The 19,701-nt window shown below is 44.4% G+C and overlaps 2 protein-coding genes and 1 non-coding gene across 4 annotated transcripts in view; 1 reads left to right on the forward strand and 2 right to left on the reverse strand.

Moving 5' to 3' along the window:
* Window positions 1-2,706, reverse strand: part of ELF1 (E74 like ETS transcription factor 1) — an 86,839-nt gene extending 84,133 nt beyond the window's left edge. Inside the window, exon 1 of the mRNA XM_058670676.1 lies at window positions 2,619-2,706. The gene's annotated coding sequence lies outside the window, so the exon portion shown is untranslated. The remainder of the gene's footprint in view (window positions 1-2,618) is intronic.
* On the reverse strand, window positions 2,517-2,588 carry TRNAE-UUC (transfer RNA glutamic acid (anticodon UUC)). The gene has a single exon. It is a non-coding gene; the product is annotated as a tRNA-Glu (tRNA).
* A 33-nt stretch (window positions 2,707-2,739) lies between the features above and the next one.
* Window positions 2,740-19,701, forward strand: part of WBP4 (WW domain binding protein 4) — a 35,118-nt gene continuing 18,156 nt past the window's right edge. Inside the window, exons 1-8 of one of the 2 annotated variants that reach the window (XM_058670679.1) lie at window positions 2,740-2,897; window positions 3,183-3,448; window positions 4,165-4,237; window positions 6,662-6,724; window positions 6,809-6,932; window positions 12,152-12,334; window positions 15,507-15,553; window positions 16,360-16,435. In XM_058670679.1, the coding sequence (XP_058526662.1) occupies window positions 3,447-3,448; window positions 4,165-4,237; window positions 6,662-6,724; window positions 6,809-6,932; window positions 12,152-12,334; window positions 15,507-15,553; window positions 16,360-16,435 (568 nt within the window). In that variant the 5' untranslated portion in view covers window positions 2,740-2,897; window positions 3,183-3,446. Of the gene's footprint in view, window positions 2,898-3,137; window positions 3,449-4,164; window positions 4,238-6,661; window positions 6,725-6,808; window positions 6,933-12,151; window positions 12,335-15,506; window positions 15,554-16,359; window positions 16,436-19,701 lie in introns of those variants that run through there. The other variant, XM_058670681.1, reaches the window with a different exon arrangement.

The raw sequence follows: 19,701 nt of genomic DNA on the forward strand, positions 1-19,701 counted from the left end.
TTTAATTCCATTTTTCCATGAGCTTTTCTGAAGCAATATCCTTAATCTTATGAACAGTAACTTCAGATAGTAAGAAAATGAAAAATTGGGTGAAGTAACAAGAATGAAACAAAAAACATGAGTATCAATATTTTCTGGTAACCAGGCAAAAGTATCAATACAGCCATCCTCACCAATGTGTCAGCTTGTCTTTCCCAACCTTAAGGAGTTCAAGTATTCCTGACAGTCATGAGCAGCACTAACAATAGCAATGTCTTTTTCAGTAAAGCAAGCCAATAAGAAAATAGTTGCAGATCATTCTCATAATTTAAAACTAGAGTTCAATCTTATAAGTTGAATTCTAAGTAATCATTTCTCTCCATTCTACTAATTCAAACACAGTATTTCACTCCTACACATAAAATCTATGGGCACAGAATACACATTCCATATTGTTTGAATCTTTTAAAACAATGTTTTTTCACATCTTCTTTATTTGGATTTTTCAAACAGGGGGGAAAGACGTGTTTTTAAAACTCTAGCAACATAAAGACTCTATTACCTAGTCAAAAGGTATCATGTTAAAATTCCTTTCTACTTTCCCCACCCCCCATCCTCCAGGCACTCCATACTCCTGCCAGACCAGACTACTTGTCACTCACTGTCCCACTCTTGTGCCCCCACCCCAGCTCAGCTTTATGATTCACATTCCCCAACTGGAGAAACCCAACCAGTTCTTCAAGGCCCGGGGCAAAGCAAGCTTCTCAGTACTGCAGCGCACTTCACACCACTTGATGTCACTCTGCCACGTTCTACCTGATACACAACTACAGATAATCAGCTTCCCCCCACATGAGCTGTTTGTAATCACCGGAGACTGACTTTACCACCGCACCTACTTTGGCACCGTTTAGGACTTTATGATGCTAGGTCATTGCAAAACTCAAGGTCAAAAGTTAAGACCTCTCTGGAGGCAATTAAGGCAGAAGTGTCTTCCCTTCCTTCCAAATCCAAATACTTAAGTCACTTGTTCTTCCCAATAGCACAGGATGGCTACTTCTTTAAATGAAACTTTTCCACTCATTACCTACCCATGAATTGCTCAACAACTCTTCCAACTCCGAGGTATGTAACTCATTATTAAGAACTGCAGCTCTTTATTAAAGCCAGAGGAGCAGAGAGGGTGAAACATCTGTACAAGGCCACGGAACCAGAAGACCCCACTCCACCCAAATCTAATTCCTTCCAATAGTCTGCCCACTACCAACTAACACAAACAACCTCAGCATCAGTAACTTCAAAAGCAACTGACACGTAAAGGACTCGAATATGTGCATCAGTAAATATCCTTTGGAACGGTTGTCACTAATTCTGATTACACAAGTCCCATTCACAGATGACCTTCAAGCCTACCATGCAGCTGAAACTATAACACAGTTCGAGCAGACACCCAGACTTCTGCTCCTAATCACGGCTCTGGTCAGGAGCCCATGCGCCCGGAGTCACTTTTTCCTTCTTCATCTGTCCCCAGAGGCCCGACAGACTAAACACTATAGCTGACCCTGTTTTCCAATTTCAACTGCATTTAAGATAACGCTTTTGTTTCATTTACAGCTCACGCTGCTGACACAGCTGCCCCGTCTTTGTAATAAACACAGGGCTTCTATATTTAAAAATACAGTGAAACTTTGTTATAACATCCCCTCCCAGGGCTCTGGCCAATTTGTTCTCTGGCAAACCCCACCTCCACACCAGGATTTTTTAATTAGCGGCGCTCAAGACGCTGGCCTGGCCCTTTTGCAAAGTCCATTTTCTTCTTTCAAGACATCTCATCACAGTGGTATTTGCCTTCCCCGCAGCTCGTGGTGTGTTTCTCAAGGGGAGAAGGAGAAACATGCAACAACCTCCCTTCCTACCAGGCCTTCTCTCGAGACAAGGGTACTGAGGTGCCTGGTGTCAAGTTGAGGGGACCTCGCAGGCCGGACTGGGGGTGCCGGTGCCAGGGACGCCGCGGGAAGCGCACTGGGGTCTGCGGGGAGTTCTTCGTCTACACCGCGCCCACAGATGAGACCCAGAGCACCTGGCGAGGACACGCGGGCGCAGGACAGGGGCACAAACACGTCCCGCGCCTCCCGGGACCGATCGGAAGGGGGCGGCCGGGCAGGGTGTGGGCCGAGGGGGCGCCAGGAGGAGATAACGCGAGGCCGGAGTTAATCATCACCTCCCCAACGTCTGGAAAACTACGACGGGAGGCGGGGGAGCAGCCCCGGGAGAAAGCGAAACTCCCAGCCGACTGAGCAGCCCCAAGAGCCCTAGGCGGGAGAGGAACCCGGAGCGCACTCGCTTCTCCAAGTGCTCCCCTCGCGCCTCCCTAAAGTAGCAGCCCTGCTCCCGGCGCAGGTAACAATCCGGCTAAAATCTCCTTTTACACACTCGTCTACACGTAAGACAGCAACACGGCTGCAATCACTGAAAGTAAAGTAAGTCGGTTCCTCCAGCTCGCTACTAAAAACAGTAAATAATAAAAAGGCAACCCATTCCCATACCGGGAGTCGAACCCGGGCCGCCTGGGTGAAAACCAGGAATCCTAACCGCTAGACCATATGGGAAGTGCTGATGAACGAATCCCCGCGACCCACCTGAGAAGCGTCAGCGCCGCCGCTGCCTGCTCACCACGCCAGGCGCTCCCGCCGCTGCCTCAGCCGCTCGCGCCGCCGCTGCCCACGCGCAGGAACGAGTGGCCCCGAGCGCGCGGGCGTCGCGGGGTAGGGGCGGGGCCGCCACGGGCAAGCTCCGAGGCGAACGAAGCCCGGCGGCGACTCGCAAATCCCCACAACCTGCGGGCACTTCACCTTTTCCTCTCTAACTCTGCCAGCGGCCCCCGGCCCACAAAGTCCGGGTTGGCTCCGCTGGTCAAAGTGCGTGCGGACTAGTTGGCAAAGTTGAGGGCGGCGACGTCTCTGGGAACAGCTGTTTGCGTTCGGGGCGGAGGCGAGGCGCGAGCTCCTTGGCCCCGAGCCAGCGAGCCTAGAAGGAGGGTGAAGAGTCTGTGTCTCAAGAGAGCAGAGAAGAGAGAGAACGGAGGAGAAAGCGCGCGATGGCTGGGGGCGCGGGGAGGGAGCTGAAGCTTGAGTGATCCGTCCTTCAGCTGAGGTCCCGTCGCGCTTTCGCCCCTTCTGGGTGACCTCAACCCCTTTATACAGACCCCTCCTCTCAGGAGCCGGGAGGACCGCCCCTGGAGGGGGAGGGGAAGAGCAGGCGATTTCGACCGCGGATTGACTCGTCCGGGCACCCGTTGTCGGGAACTGGAGAACGCCGGTCCCGGGGAAAAAGGAAGAAAAAGTGTCCGGTCTCGGCGGTACGTTCCGGTGGGCCTCTCGGCGGGCCTGGGCCCGACTCACCCCGCCGCCTGAGGAGCGCGAGTCGGAGTCGGAGCTCGGGCGCGAAGCGGAGCAGCGGGCGCTGTCATGTGAGTTGGCTCCCAGGACCCAAACAACGAGGCGTTGTTTCTCCGGGCGGCCCTTTCTCTCCCCACGGGTCTCTCCCCCGCCCCGCCGCCTTCTCCCGCCCTTCGGCCGGCCGGGGGCGTGACGAGGCGTTCTTAACTCGCTCGGGACCGGCCCCAGGCCTGCGGGGCTCGTTCTCTGGGCTAGATGGAAATGCTGCCCCTGGGGGCGTGCGGCCGGGGCGGTGGGCTGGAGGGCCCCGGGGGCGGCCACACCGCGTCCGGTCCACCGGTGCCGTCGGGGGGCGTGGGGCCCTTTGCTGGGGTCGCTTGAAAGCCTGGAATGTTGAGTAATTTTACCCCCGCGCCCCTGGAAGCCGCCAACCTCGCATGACAAAATGATTTTACTTCTTGTCTTTCCCGTACATGCCTCTGCTTTTCCCACTGTGGCCCTGAAGCTCAGCTACAAAATGTGTTCAGTGACAGGCCCTGAGGAACCAGTCTTTGTCCGGGGTAGCCCTTATGCTTAGTTCTTTTGGGTGGAAATACCTTGATTTAAGGCTAAGTCTTAAAGTTTCTGTAGGCCTCCATTACAGCGATCTCCCAAAAAGAAAAGAATGAAAAGAATAAATATTTGTTTACAACAAGATGTTCCAAGACTTACACTTCAAAATCGAAAACATCCGGAATTTTACCTTTTTAAATGTCACCTCAGCCTAGACTTGTTTTTCCTTTTTCAGGGCAGACTACTGGAAGTCACAACCCAAGAAGTTCTGTGATTATTGCAAGTGCTGGATAGCAGACAATAGGCCTGTATGATAATTCCACTCTGTAAAATTCCACTTATTGTGCTCATGTGAAATGTTGCGTTTGATCAGTTTCGAGTTTACAAACCACTTTCCTATTCATTACTGTTGATTCTTCAAAAATATTGAAAGATTTCTGTTGCCTTATTATTACAGTTTAAAGCTATGAACTTTCTTTTCAACAATCTAAATTCATTTGTAATGCCAAATTTCCCACCAAGCAGGAAATCTCAGGCATGTTTATGAAACATTGTAACCATGTAGCATTGTGAGATGCCAATAAAAATGAAAGTAGGAATCCTTTAAAACATGAAAAACATTGTTATTGTGGTTTTTTCTTTGCATTTCATTACAAATAAATGATGCATTAATTTTAAAATAGTGGCTCTGATAAGTACATTATTACGGTTTCTGGATCCTACATTTAAGACATAAAACGAAAGCAGGTCAAGGATTTTTTTTTCTCTACCTCACTTGTCACAGTATTTTGAATGTACTACATAAGGTGTCTGTTCAATATGCATTCGTATCTTTATTACTTGGCAGAGTTAAAAAAAAAACATAAGAATGGTAGTCGTTAACAATGCTGGATGTGTTAGCAGACATCCGTTTACTGTTGTCTACAAGGTATTTAGTTTGGGTCTTTTTGAATGTTGCTTAAGGTTTTGACTATCTTGTTTAGTTTAGACCATCCTTCTAATGGGTAAGTGTTACAAGTTTTTGCTCAAAGTCTCTTCCTTGGAAGTATCCAAGCAGTGAAAAGATTCTGTGAGTTATGTGGATCAAATAATCCCTTCCAGTGTAGTCTGTCTTTATCTCTTTAAATTGCTAACGCATGTTGATTAAACCGTTAATTAGAAACAAAGCCAGTTTAATTTTGAATGGTCCTTTAATATTCTTTGGTATAATCACCCTGACAAAACTTAATATATGAAAGGGAAAGGATGGTTATTTACTTTATGAAGTTGCAATTAAGTCCTATTTTAGAGAGGAATTTGTAGTAGTATTTTAGAATAGCCCAGTTTATGCATCATATAAAGTTAGATTAGCAGAACTTTGGAGAGCTTACCAGAAATTTCTCACTGCATAGAACTGGATGCTTACAGTTTACAAAGCATATTTGATTGTCTAAATAGGCAGTAACGGTCACTTAGCTACCCTTGTGCATCATGCTGTTAACATTATTCCCTAGTTCAGCATTCTTTCCATTATCTTGTCAAGCCTTCCATTTTTTTCTGTGTTTATGAATAGATTCCTTAGCCAGCATGCATGAAAAGTAATAGATGACTATATATGCTGTTCTGCATCATGATTTTTAAACTTGAATTGTGTATCTTGGAGCTCTGTCCATATCAGAGGGAGTTTCTCTGCTCCTGTTACAGAGCCCTACAGGAGTGGACCATAGCTTGTCCAGCCCTCTATAGGTGGATACTTGAATTGTTAGTTCAGACAGTGCTATAGTGAGTAGCCTTTACAAAGCATCATTTTCTACTACATGTACAGATGTGTCTATGGAATAAAGTCACACAAATGCTGGGTCAGAGGATCAGTGTATTTGTATTTGACCTCCATAAGAGTTGTACATTACTATGTGGCATAATAGTGTTTGTTTATAATGGATGAAGAATTTTTAAATACCTATTTCTTTCCCAGTTTTGAGAATAAGAATCTAAGACCATTGTTTCTGTTTCTAACTTGATCTGATAAACCATAAAATTATTTTAATATTTAATATTGAGAGGTATTTCTTAAGCTTTTTGTTTGTTTGATTTTTTTGGTTCCCCACTCCTCTTTGACTTTATCTCTTCCAGGAGTTTTCATTTCAGTTATATCCACTACATTAGTCATCAAGGATTACTAGTATTTTTCCCAGTAGTATACTCATTATACTTATTTTAAGAACCAGAGGAACCCTAGTCAGAATGCATGATAGCAAGTGATGTGGTCTAGGCCTGGTGTGATGGCTTAATTGGCTAATCCTACGCTTGCCATTGCTGAGATCCCATAAGGGCGCCACTTCATGTCCCAGCTGCTCCACTTCCCATCCAGCTCCCTGCTTGTGGCCTGGGAAAGCAATAGAGGACGGCCCAAAGCCTTGGGACCTTGCACCCACATGGAAGACCCAGAAGCTCCTTGCTCCTGGCATCGGAGGGGCTCAACTCCAAGTGTTGCAGCCATCTGGGGAGTGAATCAGCAAGTGGAAGAACTTTCTGTTCCTCCTCTGTAAATCTGCCTTTCCAATAAAAATAGATAAATATTTTTTAAAATTAATAATTTGGTTCAGTTCTCTAGCATCATTTGAGAGAAAGGGTCAGTTTATATTAATAACTCATCTTATTTTCATTTCTATATTACATTTCTTTCCTATATTTTCTGTATTACTATGAACTTTATGTGGTTTATTTCTGAATTTTCTCTTTTTCATTTTAAGAGTGTTGAATTTCATGAAAGAGGAAAGAATCATAAGGAAAATGTGGCGAAGAGGATCAGTGAGGTAATTTAGATTTTTTCTTTGCCCATTTTTATATACAAAGTCAGTAGTTCATCTCACGTTCACTTTTATGTTTGTCTTATGTAGATTAAACAAAAAAGCCTGGACAAGGCAAAAGAAGAAGAAAAGGCGTCAAAAGAGTTTGCTGCAATGGAGGAAGCTGCCCTGAAAGCATACCAGGAAGATCTGAAAAGGCTCGGCTTAGAGTCAGGTAAAAAAGTAGGTGTGACATGTGTTGAAAATAACATCAGAGACCATGCTAAGTGAACTCTGTTGTTTCCATAAAGAAGCTGTACACTTAGAGTATGCTCTCAATGCCACGATGATGCATCAGAGCCATATCTGATCTATGGGTTTTTGCTCATGTGCTTCTTTTAAGTTTTATTGGAAAGGCAGATTTACACAGGGAAGGAGAAACAAAGATCTTCCACTCACTGGCTCACCAAATGACAACAGTGGTCAGAGTTGAGCCCTCTGAAGCCAGGACCCAGAAGGTTTTTCTAGGTCTCTCACATGGGTACAGACAGGGTCCCATGGTCCTGGGTTAAGCTCTAATGCTTTCCCAAGACGCATGAGGGAGCTGGATGAGAAGTGGAACATCAGGGACATGAACCAGTGCACATACGGAATGCTGGTGCCACAGGCTGAGGCTTAGCCTACTATACCATGGCTGGCTCGATTGTACCACCTTTTAAAACACCTTCATTCACAGCAGCCATTTTAGTTGTCTGCTGCTAGATCCATCCTACCTGAATAGTTAATTTCATAGATATTTTGAATTTTTTAGGTACTAAAATTATGCAACTGAAAGACAGTATTTGTGAGAAAATAAGTGTTGCATTGTAATTACAATTCGTTTCTCTGTGTAGTCAAACTCACGAATAATGTTTATTTACGTGATTGATTTTGTAGTGAAGCAACCATTTATGGACAAATTGGCTGATTTTACATCAAAAGACAGATATTTTGAGGATTTGAGGACAATAAGGTTCTAGATAAAAACTGCTATTTAACTGGAATATGCATTTTGTCATTGAATTTAGATTTTAAAGCAGAAAGCTTCTGTGCACATTTTTTTAAATATATTTTTATTTTGAATTTTGAAATATGTGGTACAATTTTGTATAGATTGGGATTTCCCCCCAAACTCCCAACCCGCCGACAGATTTTTCCCCATTTTACTACAGTGGTGTATAGTCCTTCATAAGGAATCATAATTCTGCCACTCTCTTATTTAAGCTTTGCCCTTGCTTTGCTGTCATATCTGGTGTTCTTACTCTAGGCATTTAGCGTATCTCAGTTGTTGATCTTGTATAGCATTTGCAGTAGTTAACACGGAATGGTATTATTACTATTTTAATATAAGAAGCAGAGAGCAGTACAAATAGAGTAAGCTACCACTGAATCGTTCAGTTCTGATATGCCTGCAGTGGCACCTAACTGGGGCCAAAGCAGAGAACTGGGTACTGAGTCTCCTCACAGCAGCAGGTACGCAGTCAGCATGAGTCATCTCCCTTACCTACCTCTGAAGGTGTGAATTGGCAGGAAGCTTGAGATAGGAGCAGAGGTATGTAAGGCACTCAGACACCCTGATTTTGGATGCAGGTAGTAAACTAAATGCTCTAAATTCTTTCAGTTAAAATAGCAGATGACATTGCTTTCATTAAATAAGCAGTGATAGCCACACTTCTAAAATAGTATTGTGTTGTAGGGGCCCAGTGCGGTAGCCTAATGGCTAAAGTCCTCGCCTTGCATGCACCCGGATCCCATATGAGCACTGGACCATGTCATGGCTATTTCACTTTCCAGTTTCCTGCTGTGGTCTAGGAAAGAATCCTTGGGACCTTGCACCCATATGAGGGACCTGGAAGAAGCTCCTGCTTTGGATTAGCTCTGCTCCAGCCTTTGTGGCCATTTGGAGAATGAACAGGTGGACAGAAGACCTTTCTCTCTACAAATCTGACTTTCCAATAAAAATTACAAAATAAAGCTTTAAAAAAAAATAGTATCATGGACATTAGTGGTTAAAACGGAGAAAGAATAATGTTTGGTTCCATGAAGTTGAAGCTGATTGTTCATTTTGAGAGGGAAAAAATACAGGTACTCACAAGAATTAAAGAGGAGTGAGCCCAGCCTGATGGCTCAACAGGCAAATCCTCCCCCTTCAAGCTCCAGGATCCCATATGGGCGCCAGTTGGTGATCTGGCTCCTCCACCTCCCATCAGACTCCCTGCTTGTGGTCTGGGAAAGCAGTAGAGAAGGCCCAAAGCCTTGGGACCCTACTCCCACGTGGGAGACCCAGGATAAGCTGGTTTCAGATCAGCGTAGCTCTGGCTGTTTTAGCCACTTGGGGGAGTAAACCAGTGAATGAAAGACCTTCTCTGTCTCTCCTTCTCGTAGTCTCCTTCCATAAAAATAAGTAAATCTTTAAAAACAATAAAAATGAAGAGTAGTAATTGAAATACTCATCAGTTATATACATTAAGAGATTTCATTATATTGCTCTTAGAGCAAATAAATCTTACCATTTTATGTGTAACAGATTTTCCATATTGAATATTTTTCAAGTGATGTTCTCTAGAACAGAAGGTTTTTTTGTTTTACAAATTAAGCAGCATATTAGAAAGAATAAATCTAGCACATAATTCAGAAATTCAAAATAAAAAAACGTAAAAGGGGCCAGCACATCTGCCTGCAGTGCAAGCATCCATTATGGGTGCCAGTTCTTGTGCTGGCTGCTCCACTTGCAATCCAACTCCCTGCTCTATGGCCTACGGCCTGCAGAAGCAACAGAGGATGGCTCAAGTCCTGCACCAACATGAGAGACCCGGAAGAGGCTCCTGGATGTTGGTCATAGTAGCTCCGGCTGTTGTATCTGTTTGGGGAGTGACTTAGAAGATGGAGGATCTCTCTCTGTCCTTCTCACTATGACCGTGTTTTACATAAACATAAAATAAATATCTCACTACTACTGAGCTCAAATATCCTTAGAACTTTTGGCTAGTAGTTTCACAGTTTGTGCTGTATGTAGTCAATTCATGGGGTAGGTTTATTCCCTCAATTCTCTACATTTTTTAAATAATGAAAAATACTATTTTTAGTGGCTACAGAGTGGTTGGGACATTGGTGCAGAGTTCAAATAGAATTGCCTCTCACTATTTACGATCTTGAATAAAAAAATAGTGTATGTATCTATTTGAGAGGCAGAGTTAGATATGGAGAGATGAAGATATCTTCCTTCTGCAGTTTTTGTTTCCCTAAGTGACTGCAACAGACAGAGCAATGCCAGGTCAAAACCACAAGTCTGGATCTTCATCTGAATCTCCCATGTTGTTGCAGGTCTTCAAGCAATTGGGCCATCTTCCTCTGCTTTCCCAGGGCACATTAGCAGGGAACTTCATGAGAAATGAAGCCAAGTGGACATGAACCAGGGCCAATATAGAGTGCCAGTGTTGTAGGCGACAGCATAGTCAGTATGCCACAGTACTGGCTCTAATGATCTTAGATTTACTAAAATTAGGTAGCAGTGTAATTTACTTACTACAGTGACCACCCATAATGTGTTTAATAATGAATTGTTTAATCATGAATTATTTAACCTCTTTCTCATTAACATTTTTTTCATTTACATTTTAGTTGCTTTGAATTTTTCCACCATTAGATAGCATACTACAAGGGTTGATAGTTTTGGGTTTTTTTTTTTAAGATTTTATTTATTCATTTATTTATTTATATTTTTAAGATTTATTTTTATTGGAAAGGCAGATATACAGAGGAGGAGAGAAAGAGAGGAAGATCTTCCGTCCAATGGTTCACTCCCCAAGTGACTGCAATGGCTGGAGCTCTTCTGGATCTCCCACGTGGGTGCAGGGAGGGTCCCAAGGCTTAGGGCCGTCCTTGACTGCTTTCCCAGACCACAGGCAGGGAGCTGGATGGGAAGCAGGGCCACCGGGATTAGAAGCAGCGCCCATATGGAATCTCAGTGCGTGCAAGTCGAGTACTTTAACCACTGCACTATCGCGGTGGACCCAAAGATTTTACTGATTTTTATTGGAAAGCCAGATATACAGAGAGGAGGAGAGACAGAGGAAGATCTTCCGTCTGATGGTTCACTCCACAGCTTGGTCTGCCCCAATTCCAACTTTCATGCTCACCAGTGGGAGTCGTGGTCCAGCAGGGCAGCCTACCCCCCACCCCCCGCCCCGACATCTTACACATGCTGGTTGGTCACTGCAGCCCAGTCTGGCATGACCTGCCTCACGTCTGAGTTTGCCAGTTGAAGCTGTGGCCTGGCCGGGCCTGGCCCACCTCCAAGTGAGTGCAACAGCTGGAGCTGAGCCAATCCGAAGCCAGGAGCCAGGAGCTCTTCCGGGTCTCCCACACGGGTGCAGGGTCCCAAGGCTTTGGGCCGTCCTCATCCGTTGTCCTAGGCCACAAACGGAGCTGGATGGGAAGCAGGGCCGCCGGGATTAGAACCGGTGTCCATATGGGATGCTGGCATGTGCAAGGCAAGGACTTTAGCCACTAGGCTATTGCACCGGGCCCGCGTTGATGGTTTTGTTTTTGCCATACAGAAGTTCTAAATTTTTATGTAGACTAATTGGACGTTGTTACACTGTGTATTCTTTCCTGTAAATATTTTTGACCTACAATTTGTATTTGTCTGAAGGAACGTGGAATGAATAAAGAGTGATAGCTACCTACCGTTTTTCTGAATAATTTGCCAGTTATTCCAATACCTTTCTTCAGTGATCTTTTAGCCTCTAATATGAAACACTAGGATTCTGCAGTTGGCTGTGTATCCGGGGTATTCTTTTTTTTTTTAAGATTTATTTGTTTTGATTGGAAAGTCAGATATACAGAGAGGAGAATAGACAGAGAGGAAGATTTGCCATCCGATGGTTCACGCCCCAAGCGGCCGCAACGGCCGGAGCTGAGCCGGTCCAAAGCCAGGAGCCTCTTCCGGGTCTCCCACATGGGTGCAGGGTCCCGAAGCTTTGGGCCATCCTCGACTGCTTTCCCAGGGCACAAGCAGGGAGCTGGATGGGAAGTGGAGCTGCCAGGATTAGAAATGGCACGTACAAGGCAAGGACTTTAACTGCTATGCTATCACGCTGGGCCCATTTGGGGTATTCTGATTGAGGCACATGTTCATTGTTCCTGTGTCAATTCCACACTGCTGAATTTTTTGTAAACATAATACTAGGAGAAGTTGTATTATTTAGTACAATTAAATTCCCCTGTTCACTTCTTTTAAATTTTTCTATTCTTTGATTTTTGTTTTTCTGAATAAGCTATAATGATGTGTCAAGTTCGCGTAAAAATCTTGTCAGGCTTTTGATCGACAATAACATTATCGGTATTTTATGCTAGCAGAAATAGTAGTAATGATAATAATATCTTTCATGCTTTATCCTGTCATTTCTTTAGAAATTCCAAAAGCAAGTATATCCCCAGTAACCAACACTGCCCCACCCACTCCTACCCCACCCAGTACCACATCAAGTCAGAAGAAAGAAAGGAAGAAGAAGAAGAAAGAGTCTTCAAAGGGCAGATGGGTGGAAGGTATGACGTCTGATGGTTACCATTACTACTACGATCTGATCACAGGAGGTAGGTCATCTGGGTGCACAAATAGTGGAGAATAATGGTAGCAGAAAGAAGTTTGTGTTGGGACTTTTTAAATTGTTAAAACATTTAAACAATAAGTAATTTTTCCTTTTTGCCAAATATTATGCTTTGAAAAGACTTCTCATAGCGGCTACTTGTCAAACTTAGTCAAAATCATTATTTCCTGACAAGTAAAATAGTTTGTTGTTTTGTGAACTATATGCACATAAGATATAAGGTGTTTCAAATGTACTTCAGAAATAGTAGTAAATCTTTGAGATGAAATACTCCGTGGAAGGAATTTTCTATCCAACAGTGGTGTGGGAGCCAGGAACTGATGTGTGTGTGTGTGTGTAATTAACTCACTGTACTAAAATACTTAATATTGGGCATAAATTTCTATGAAAATACGTGGCCACAACAGTCAGAGCTAAGCTAATCTGAAGCAGGAACTTCTTCTAGGTCTCTCACATGGATGCAGGTTGCAAGGATTTAGGCCATCCTCCACTGCTACTCAAGGACATTAGCAGGAAGCTGGATCAGAAATGGAGCACCTGGGACACAAACCATTGCCCATATGGCATACTTATGCTACTGGCAGAGACTTAGCCTATTATGCCATGGCACTGGCCCCACGTTTTTAAAAAATGATTTACATATTTGAAAATTAGATATGCAGACAACTTCTGTTTGCCTCCTCAAATGTGTGCAACATCCAGGGCTGATCTGAGCTGCACCAAAGCCAAAAGCTTCACATGGTTCACCCAGAGGAGGTAGGGGGATACCAAGTACTTAGCTATCTTCCAGTTCTTTTCAAGGCCGTTAGCATGGAGCTAGATCAGACACAGCTGGCACCTGTTTGAGATGATGGTGTTGCAGATGGTGGCTTTACCTGTTATGCCATGGCAGTGGTCCCAAAATAAGGTTTTTTTGTGGGCATCATGATAGAGAATGATACTAGGAAAATAAACTGGGTACACCCTATGGAATGCTGGGAAAATGATAGTGTCATTTGTTTACATTGTAAAATATAAGCACCAATAAGTGTAATGATACCAATAATTAATTCTGATTGGAAATGTTGAATTTGAGGTACCTAAGGAACATTCATGTGTGACTTTCTTTTTTTTTTTTTTAAAGATTTATTTATTTTATTACAAAGTCAGATATACAGAGAGGAGGAGAGACAGAGGAAGATCCTCTGTCCGATGATTCACTCCCCAAGTGAGCCACAACAGCCGGTGCGCGCCGATCCAAAGCCAGGAACCAGGAACCTCTTCCAGGTCTCCCATGCGGGTGCAGTGTCCCAGTGCTCTGGGCCAGCCTCCACTGCTTTCCCAGGCCACAAGCAGGGAGCCGGATGGGAAGTGGAGCTGCCGGGATTAGAACCGGCGTCCATATGGGATCCCGGGGCATTCAAGGTGAGGACTTTAGCCGCTAGGCCACGCCACCGGGCCCATGTGTGACTTTCAATACCTCATTGAAATGTCAAGCAGCAAAAAGATCAAATACAGGGTAGGTGGTATATAGCAGTATACTAAATGAATGATAAGAGAAAAGCTAGGAAAGCGGGACAGCGGGAGGGGGTCTGCTCGTGATGTGTTGCCTATATGGGATCCCAGCATGTGCAACACGAGGATTTTAGCCAATAGTCTTCAAGCCAGGCCCCAAGCAAATCTGTACAAAATAAAAATGGAAAAGAAAATGAAGAATAATTAGAAATTAGGGACAAGCACTCTAGCATAATGCATTAGGCTGCCGCCTGCAGTGTTGGCATCACGTGGGTGCCAGTTTGAATCCAAGCTGTTCCCTCTTCTCACCAGCTCCTTCCTGATGCACCTGGGGAGGCAGCAGAGGGTGACCTAAATGTTGTAACTCCTGCACACACGGGACAATTGGAGGAAACTCCAGGCTCCTGGCTTCAGTCTGGCACTGCCCTGGTTGTTGTGGCCATTTATTGAGTAAACCAGCAGATGAAAGTTCTCTCCATCTCCCCTTCTGTCTCTGTAACGCTGCCTTATAAAGAAATAAAATTTTTTTAAGGTTTATTAAGGAGTCTTTATCAACTAAGCTTGGTGATAATAGAGCATACTAGAAATAGCGAATCACAAGTCCATATAGGAATCCAACCAAACATAATCCAAAGAGGAACAAATGATCATTATCCTTAAGTCCATCTGTTAAGCTAAAGACCTATTTCCCAGCTTCTACAACAGTATAATTTATCCTAAGAGACATGCAACAAATAAGCTGGACACACTCACAAAGCTGCAGACATTCACCTTTCCCTGGCTTTTCTGCCCACATTCCATCACTGCTAGGCCTCACTCTCCTGGAACTCCTGATGGTACACAAACCAGAAACAACATTACTATATCCATTGTCCCATGTAAGCTGTACACAGGGACCATGCTCAGGGGATTACCTATCCTGGGTCAGCCAAGAGTTGAGGTGCCAGAGTAACAAGCACCTGACCAGAAAGAGCATAAATAAATAAATCTTTAAAAAAAGATTAGAAGGATGAAAATAAGATCATAGAGTTAATCCTGGGACTAACAATATTGTTATAATTAAGGCCTTTGGATTCATAGCAAGTTTTGGAGTACATAGAACTAATATGTCAGTTTGCACTGAACCATTAAGTGAAAGGCATATTGTAGTTCAGAGGTATATACTATTGGTGATTATATCCTAGAGATTAGCCGTTCTCAAATTTATTTAGAGACTGCATTTTCTCCCATCTTGTGTATATTGCTTTCTTCCTTTGTTTGCCATCCTTCTTTATACACTTATTTGTTTCGGCAGTGTTTATTTTTATACTTGGATGCTTGTTCCTGTCCTGAGTAATTACCCATGTACCATTGTCTCTTTGCCCACAATGTCAAAGAGCCATTTCCTTTGTTTGGAACTTAGCAGCCTGAATTCCATGAAGTCTGTAAGAGCAGCCAGCATTACCTGGTTCTAATAATTCCTATGGTAGGTCTAGTGACTTCTGATACTTACGGCACTCACATGTATTTTCTGCAGAGTAATACTGGCATGTATAATTTCTTTGTTATTTTTCGGTTGTGTTTAACACTTTAAACTTGTTTTATTTTGTATACAGTGACTGTCTTGGAAGTTTTTTTCTTTTTAATCAAAAATATTTTATAAATGCAATATATTTTGCTTTCAGCATCTCAATGGGAGAAACCTGAAGGATTTCAAGGAAACTTAAAAAAGGTAACTGAAGCACATTGACAGTGTTTTGACTTTGAAGTGATTGGCTTCTAGGGCTGGTTTTAGAATTTTGTTAAGTGAATTTACTTCTAAATTCACCTCTCCTTGCTGTCCCCAACTTTTTTCCGATCTGCTGAAATCTGTTCATTAGAAGGCAGGGTGGAGGTGGGAATGTGATGTCTCTTCAGAAATTTTTTTTTTTTTTAAGATTTATTAGTATTTATTTTTATTACAAAGTCAGATATACAGAGAGGAGAGACAGAGAGGAAGATTTTCCATCCGATGATTCACTCCCCAAGTGAGCACAACGGCCGGTGCTGCGCTGATCCGAAGCCAGGGAACCAGGAACCTCTTCTGGGTCTCCCACATGGGTGCAGGGTCCCAAGGCTTTGGGCTGTCCTCGACTGCCTTCCCAGGCCACAAGTAGGAAGCTGGATGGGAAGTGAAGCTGCTGGAATTAGAACCAGCACCCATATAGGATCCTGGCGCGTTCAAGGCGAGGACCTTAGCTGCTAGGCCACGCCGCCGGGCCCTCTCCAGAAATTCTGTTCAGGAAAGGTACATGTCCTAGTTCATTTGGAAAGAATTGTTCCTGGCTTTCAGAAGTGACAGCTCTCCATGAAATTTGGTGCATGATTGGAAGAAACTAAGCTTCCTGGTTGCAATCGCTGTGATCCCCCCACAATTGCCAGGTGCAAAGGAAAGGGTAGCTGACCCTGTCTTAGTTACTCAGTATATTATGATTGTTGTGATCTTGAGCTTATGCTGTTGTGTGTGTGGGTGTGCGTGTGTGTTTTCCTTTTGATTAGGCAGGAGAGAAGACTGTTTGGGTGGAAGGTTTAAGTGAAGATGGTTACAGCTATTATTACAATACTGAAACAGGGGGTAAGTATTACTTTTCATTATCTAACCTATCAAATTATGGCTGAAACTGATTAACCTATTGATGAATTATCTGAACATGGGAATTTTAGTTTATGGCTAACAGTTCTGTAGCAAACATGTTGGTTTTTATCTTTTATGTACGTTAACACCATGAAAAAGAAAGATTTCTATAGCACATTGTGCTGTGTGTTGATGTTATTTGCAATGGGTGTTAAACTCACAGACTTTAAAAAGGCATTTTAACTTTCACATTACTGATATTTATCATGATTGTTTTTGAAATAGGATCATTTCCTTGGAAGCTGTTTCAGCTTGACTTTTCCTTTTCGGAGAAAACCTACAGCTTCTACTGTAGGTAGAACTGTGGCTGAAGCTATCAAAGCTTAATTTTTTTTAATGTTTAACTCATAAATTTTTATAAAATGTATACAATTATCCAAATGTTCAAGTTAATATTTTATGTAATTTGATAAAACTGTTTTCTGCTAGTTATATAATATTGTAACTTGGGGAGTATTTTTTGTTGTTGTTTACTTGCAACACAGAAAAAGAAAGATTTCCTATTTACTGTTTCACTTCCCAAATGCCAGCCATAGCTGATGTTGTACCAGGGTGAAACCAAGAGCCCAGAACTCCATTGAGTCTCCCACAATCGTGTCAGGGACACAAGTACCTGGGCCATTACCTGCTGGGTACTAGTATGCCTATTAGCAGAAGCTGAAATCAGAAGCAGAGCTGGAACTCAAATACAGGCACTCTGGCATGGCATTTAGGTATCCAGGTAACATCTTAACTGCTGCAGTTAGTGCAGACTACATTAAATCTCTTAGAAGAAAGCCATTTAAATTTCCAAGTTGACACCAAACCTGCCCAGTGATAGCAATGTTTCTATCCCAATAAAATTAAAAATCTGGGTTTTGTAGAGATAAAATAGCGTAATGTGATAATGTAACTTTAGAGTTAGAGAAAATGTTTAGGCTCAATGACAGTTTCTTCCCTTTATAGTGGTGATGTGAGTATAAACTAAAGACTGACCTTAATATTGATTTTATGTATTTATCTTGATGATTTTTACGTAGTTAATTAAGGTGATGCAGGTCAAGGGCTACAGGAAGGTAGGTGAGACCATTGTTTCCACACATTCTCTTTTTTTCCTTCCCGTATCTGGGGAATGGGAGAAATGAGGAGAGAAGCCACACCCAGGCTCGCAAACACCCCTGTATCCTGGGATGGAGAATAGTCACCCAACACCACCCCAGGGTCCTCAATGTGGAGCATGCTCTTTGGGTCCTGCTCAACAGGCTTTGATAGTTCAGCAGTTCTGAATTACTGTCTGTCTTACCACTCCAATCACAAGGAAATCTCTCCAGAATCCTCTGGTTGATAAAATCCACCTTAGAGTGTTCATTTGCCCAGGTATTCACTGCCAACACTTGGCTGGGATAGTTGATCCATTTGTTCTGTCCTTCATCCTCTGTTATGGTACCAAGTGTCCTCTGCGGGTTCCAATGGACTGCCATATTCTCCATGTGCACGTGGATTTGCTTGCTGTCCATTGCTCCATCTGAGTCACAGAGAAGGCCCAGTTCTGACCCAAGCACTCCATGGGCAGATCATGGAACCTGCAATTCTCCCCATGGTTGGGGTTCTGAGTCCAGCAATTCAGCTGGGGGTATTCCCAAAAAAACTTCATCTGAGGTGATTCCATACCAGTTCTTGTGTGTGCTCACCAATACAGGGTCTAGCACAGTCTGTCGCCCCAATCAGCTTATGCATATGCTGGTGGCAGCATTTGCTAGGTCAGTTCTGTCTCCAGCCCTGTTTTCCACACAAATTAGTGGGTGTTGCAGTCGAGCCCAATCCTGCCCACAACACTCAGACCTCATGCAAACCAGTGAAAACTGCAGCCTAGTCGAAGCGATCCATGATGACTCCCACCAGGCATGCCCCCAGCCCTGGTTCCCATGCTTGCAAGTATGTACGGCAGACTGGTCCAGTCTCTTCCTTCCTGTTTAGCTCTCATACATGTCACTGGGCATTGAAACCTAGTTCAACCCATCCAGCCTCACTATCTAGCCCACACAGTCCTGGTTCGCATGCATACCAGTGGGACTAGCTAACCAAGAGGGAGGAACCCACTGTTTCCTTACTGGGCCCACTCTCACTCCCAGATCTTGCCCTTCCCAGCTTGGTCTGCCCCAATTCCAACTTTCATGCTCACCAGTGGGAGCCGTGGTCCAGCAGGGCAACCTACCCCCCACCCACCCCCGGCATCTTACATATGCTGGTTGGTCACTGCAGCCCAGTCTGGCATGACCTGCCTCACGTCTGGGTTTGCCAGTTGAAGCTGTGGCCGGGCCAGGTCTGGCCCACCCCCAGTTCCAGCTCACACGGGTAGGGGTTACAGCCTAGCCCAGCCCAATCAACCCCCAGTCCTGGCCCTCATGAATCCTGGTTTGTGTCAGGCCCAACCCAGTCTGACCCACACTCCATTCTGATACTCAGATTCACCAGCGGGTGATATGATTTGGCCCAGCCTGGTTCTGTCCTGATGTAGGCCTAATGTATGCCGATGGGTACTGTTCCCTGGCCTGGTCTGGAATGCTCCCTATCATGGTTCTTGTGCTCACTTGCAGGGACTGTGTCCCGACAGAGAAGTTCCCCAAGCTCCTCCATCTGAACCTGTCCTAATGCCAGATCTCACGCAGACTGGTGGTTCCATGGGCCAGCCGTACTTAGTCTACCTCCTATCCTAGCAGGAATAGGGCCCTTTCCTGACAAGCCTTCACCCATTCCAGTTCTTACTGTTGTGTGTTACAGCCTAGCCAAGCCTGGTCCACACCCAGACACAGTTCCAGTGTTCCAGTGGTTGCTCTGACCCAGCTTGGCATAGCCCCTCCCCTGTCTTGGCCTTTGCCTTTGGATGCTGTAGCCTCCCTGACCTGGCATGCCCCCAGCTCTCACTGGCAGATGCTAAAACCTGGCCCTGCTTATGGTTAGTCTTCTCCCATCCCTAGTTCACGCAAACCTGTAGGTGTTACAGCCTAGCCCGGCATGACCTGTGGGACAGCCTGCTTTCTGCACTTGACAGTGAGATAAGGTTTGCTCGGCCCTGCCTGGTCTGTCCCTTTCCAAAGCAACTCACACATCTGCCAGTTCTTGGAGCTACTTTGCTCAGCTTTCCCGACACCCAGGCCTGGACCACGTGCTCACCTGCAGGAGCTATTACCCACTAGGGGAGTTTCCCAAGTTTTGCCACCAAGCCC

Source organism: Ochotona princeps, chromosome 12, assembly GCF_030435755.1.
Source record: "Ochotona princeps isolate mOchPri1 chromosome 12, mOchPri1.hap1, whole genome shotgun sequence".
NCBI classification, from domain to species: Eukaryota; Metazoa; Chordata; class Mammalia; order Lagomorpha; family Ochotonidae; genus Ochotona; species Ochotona princeps.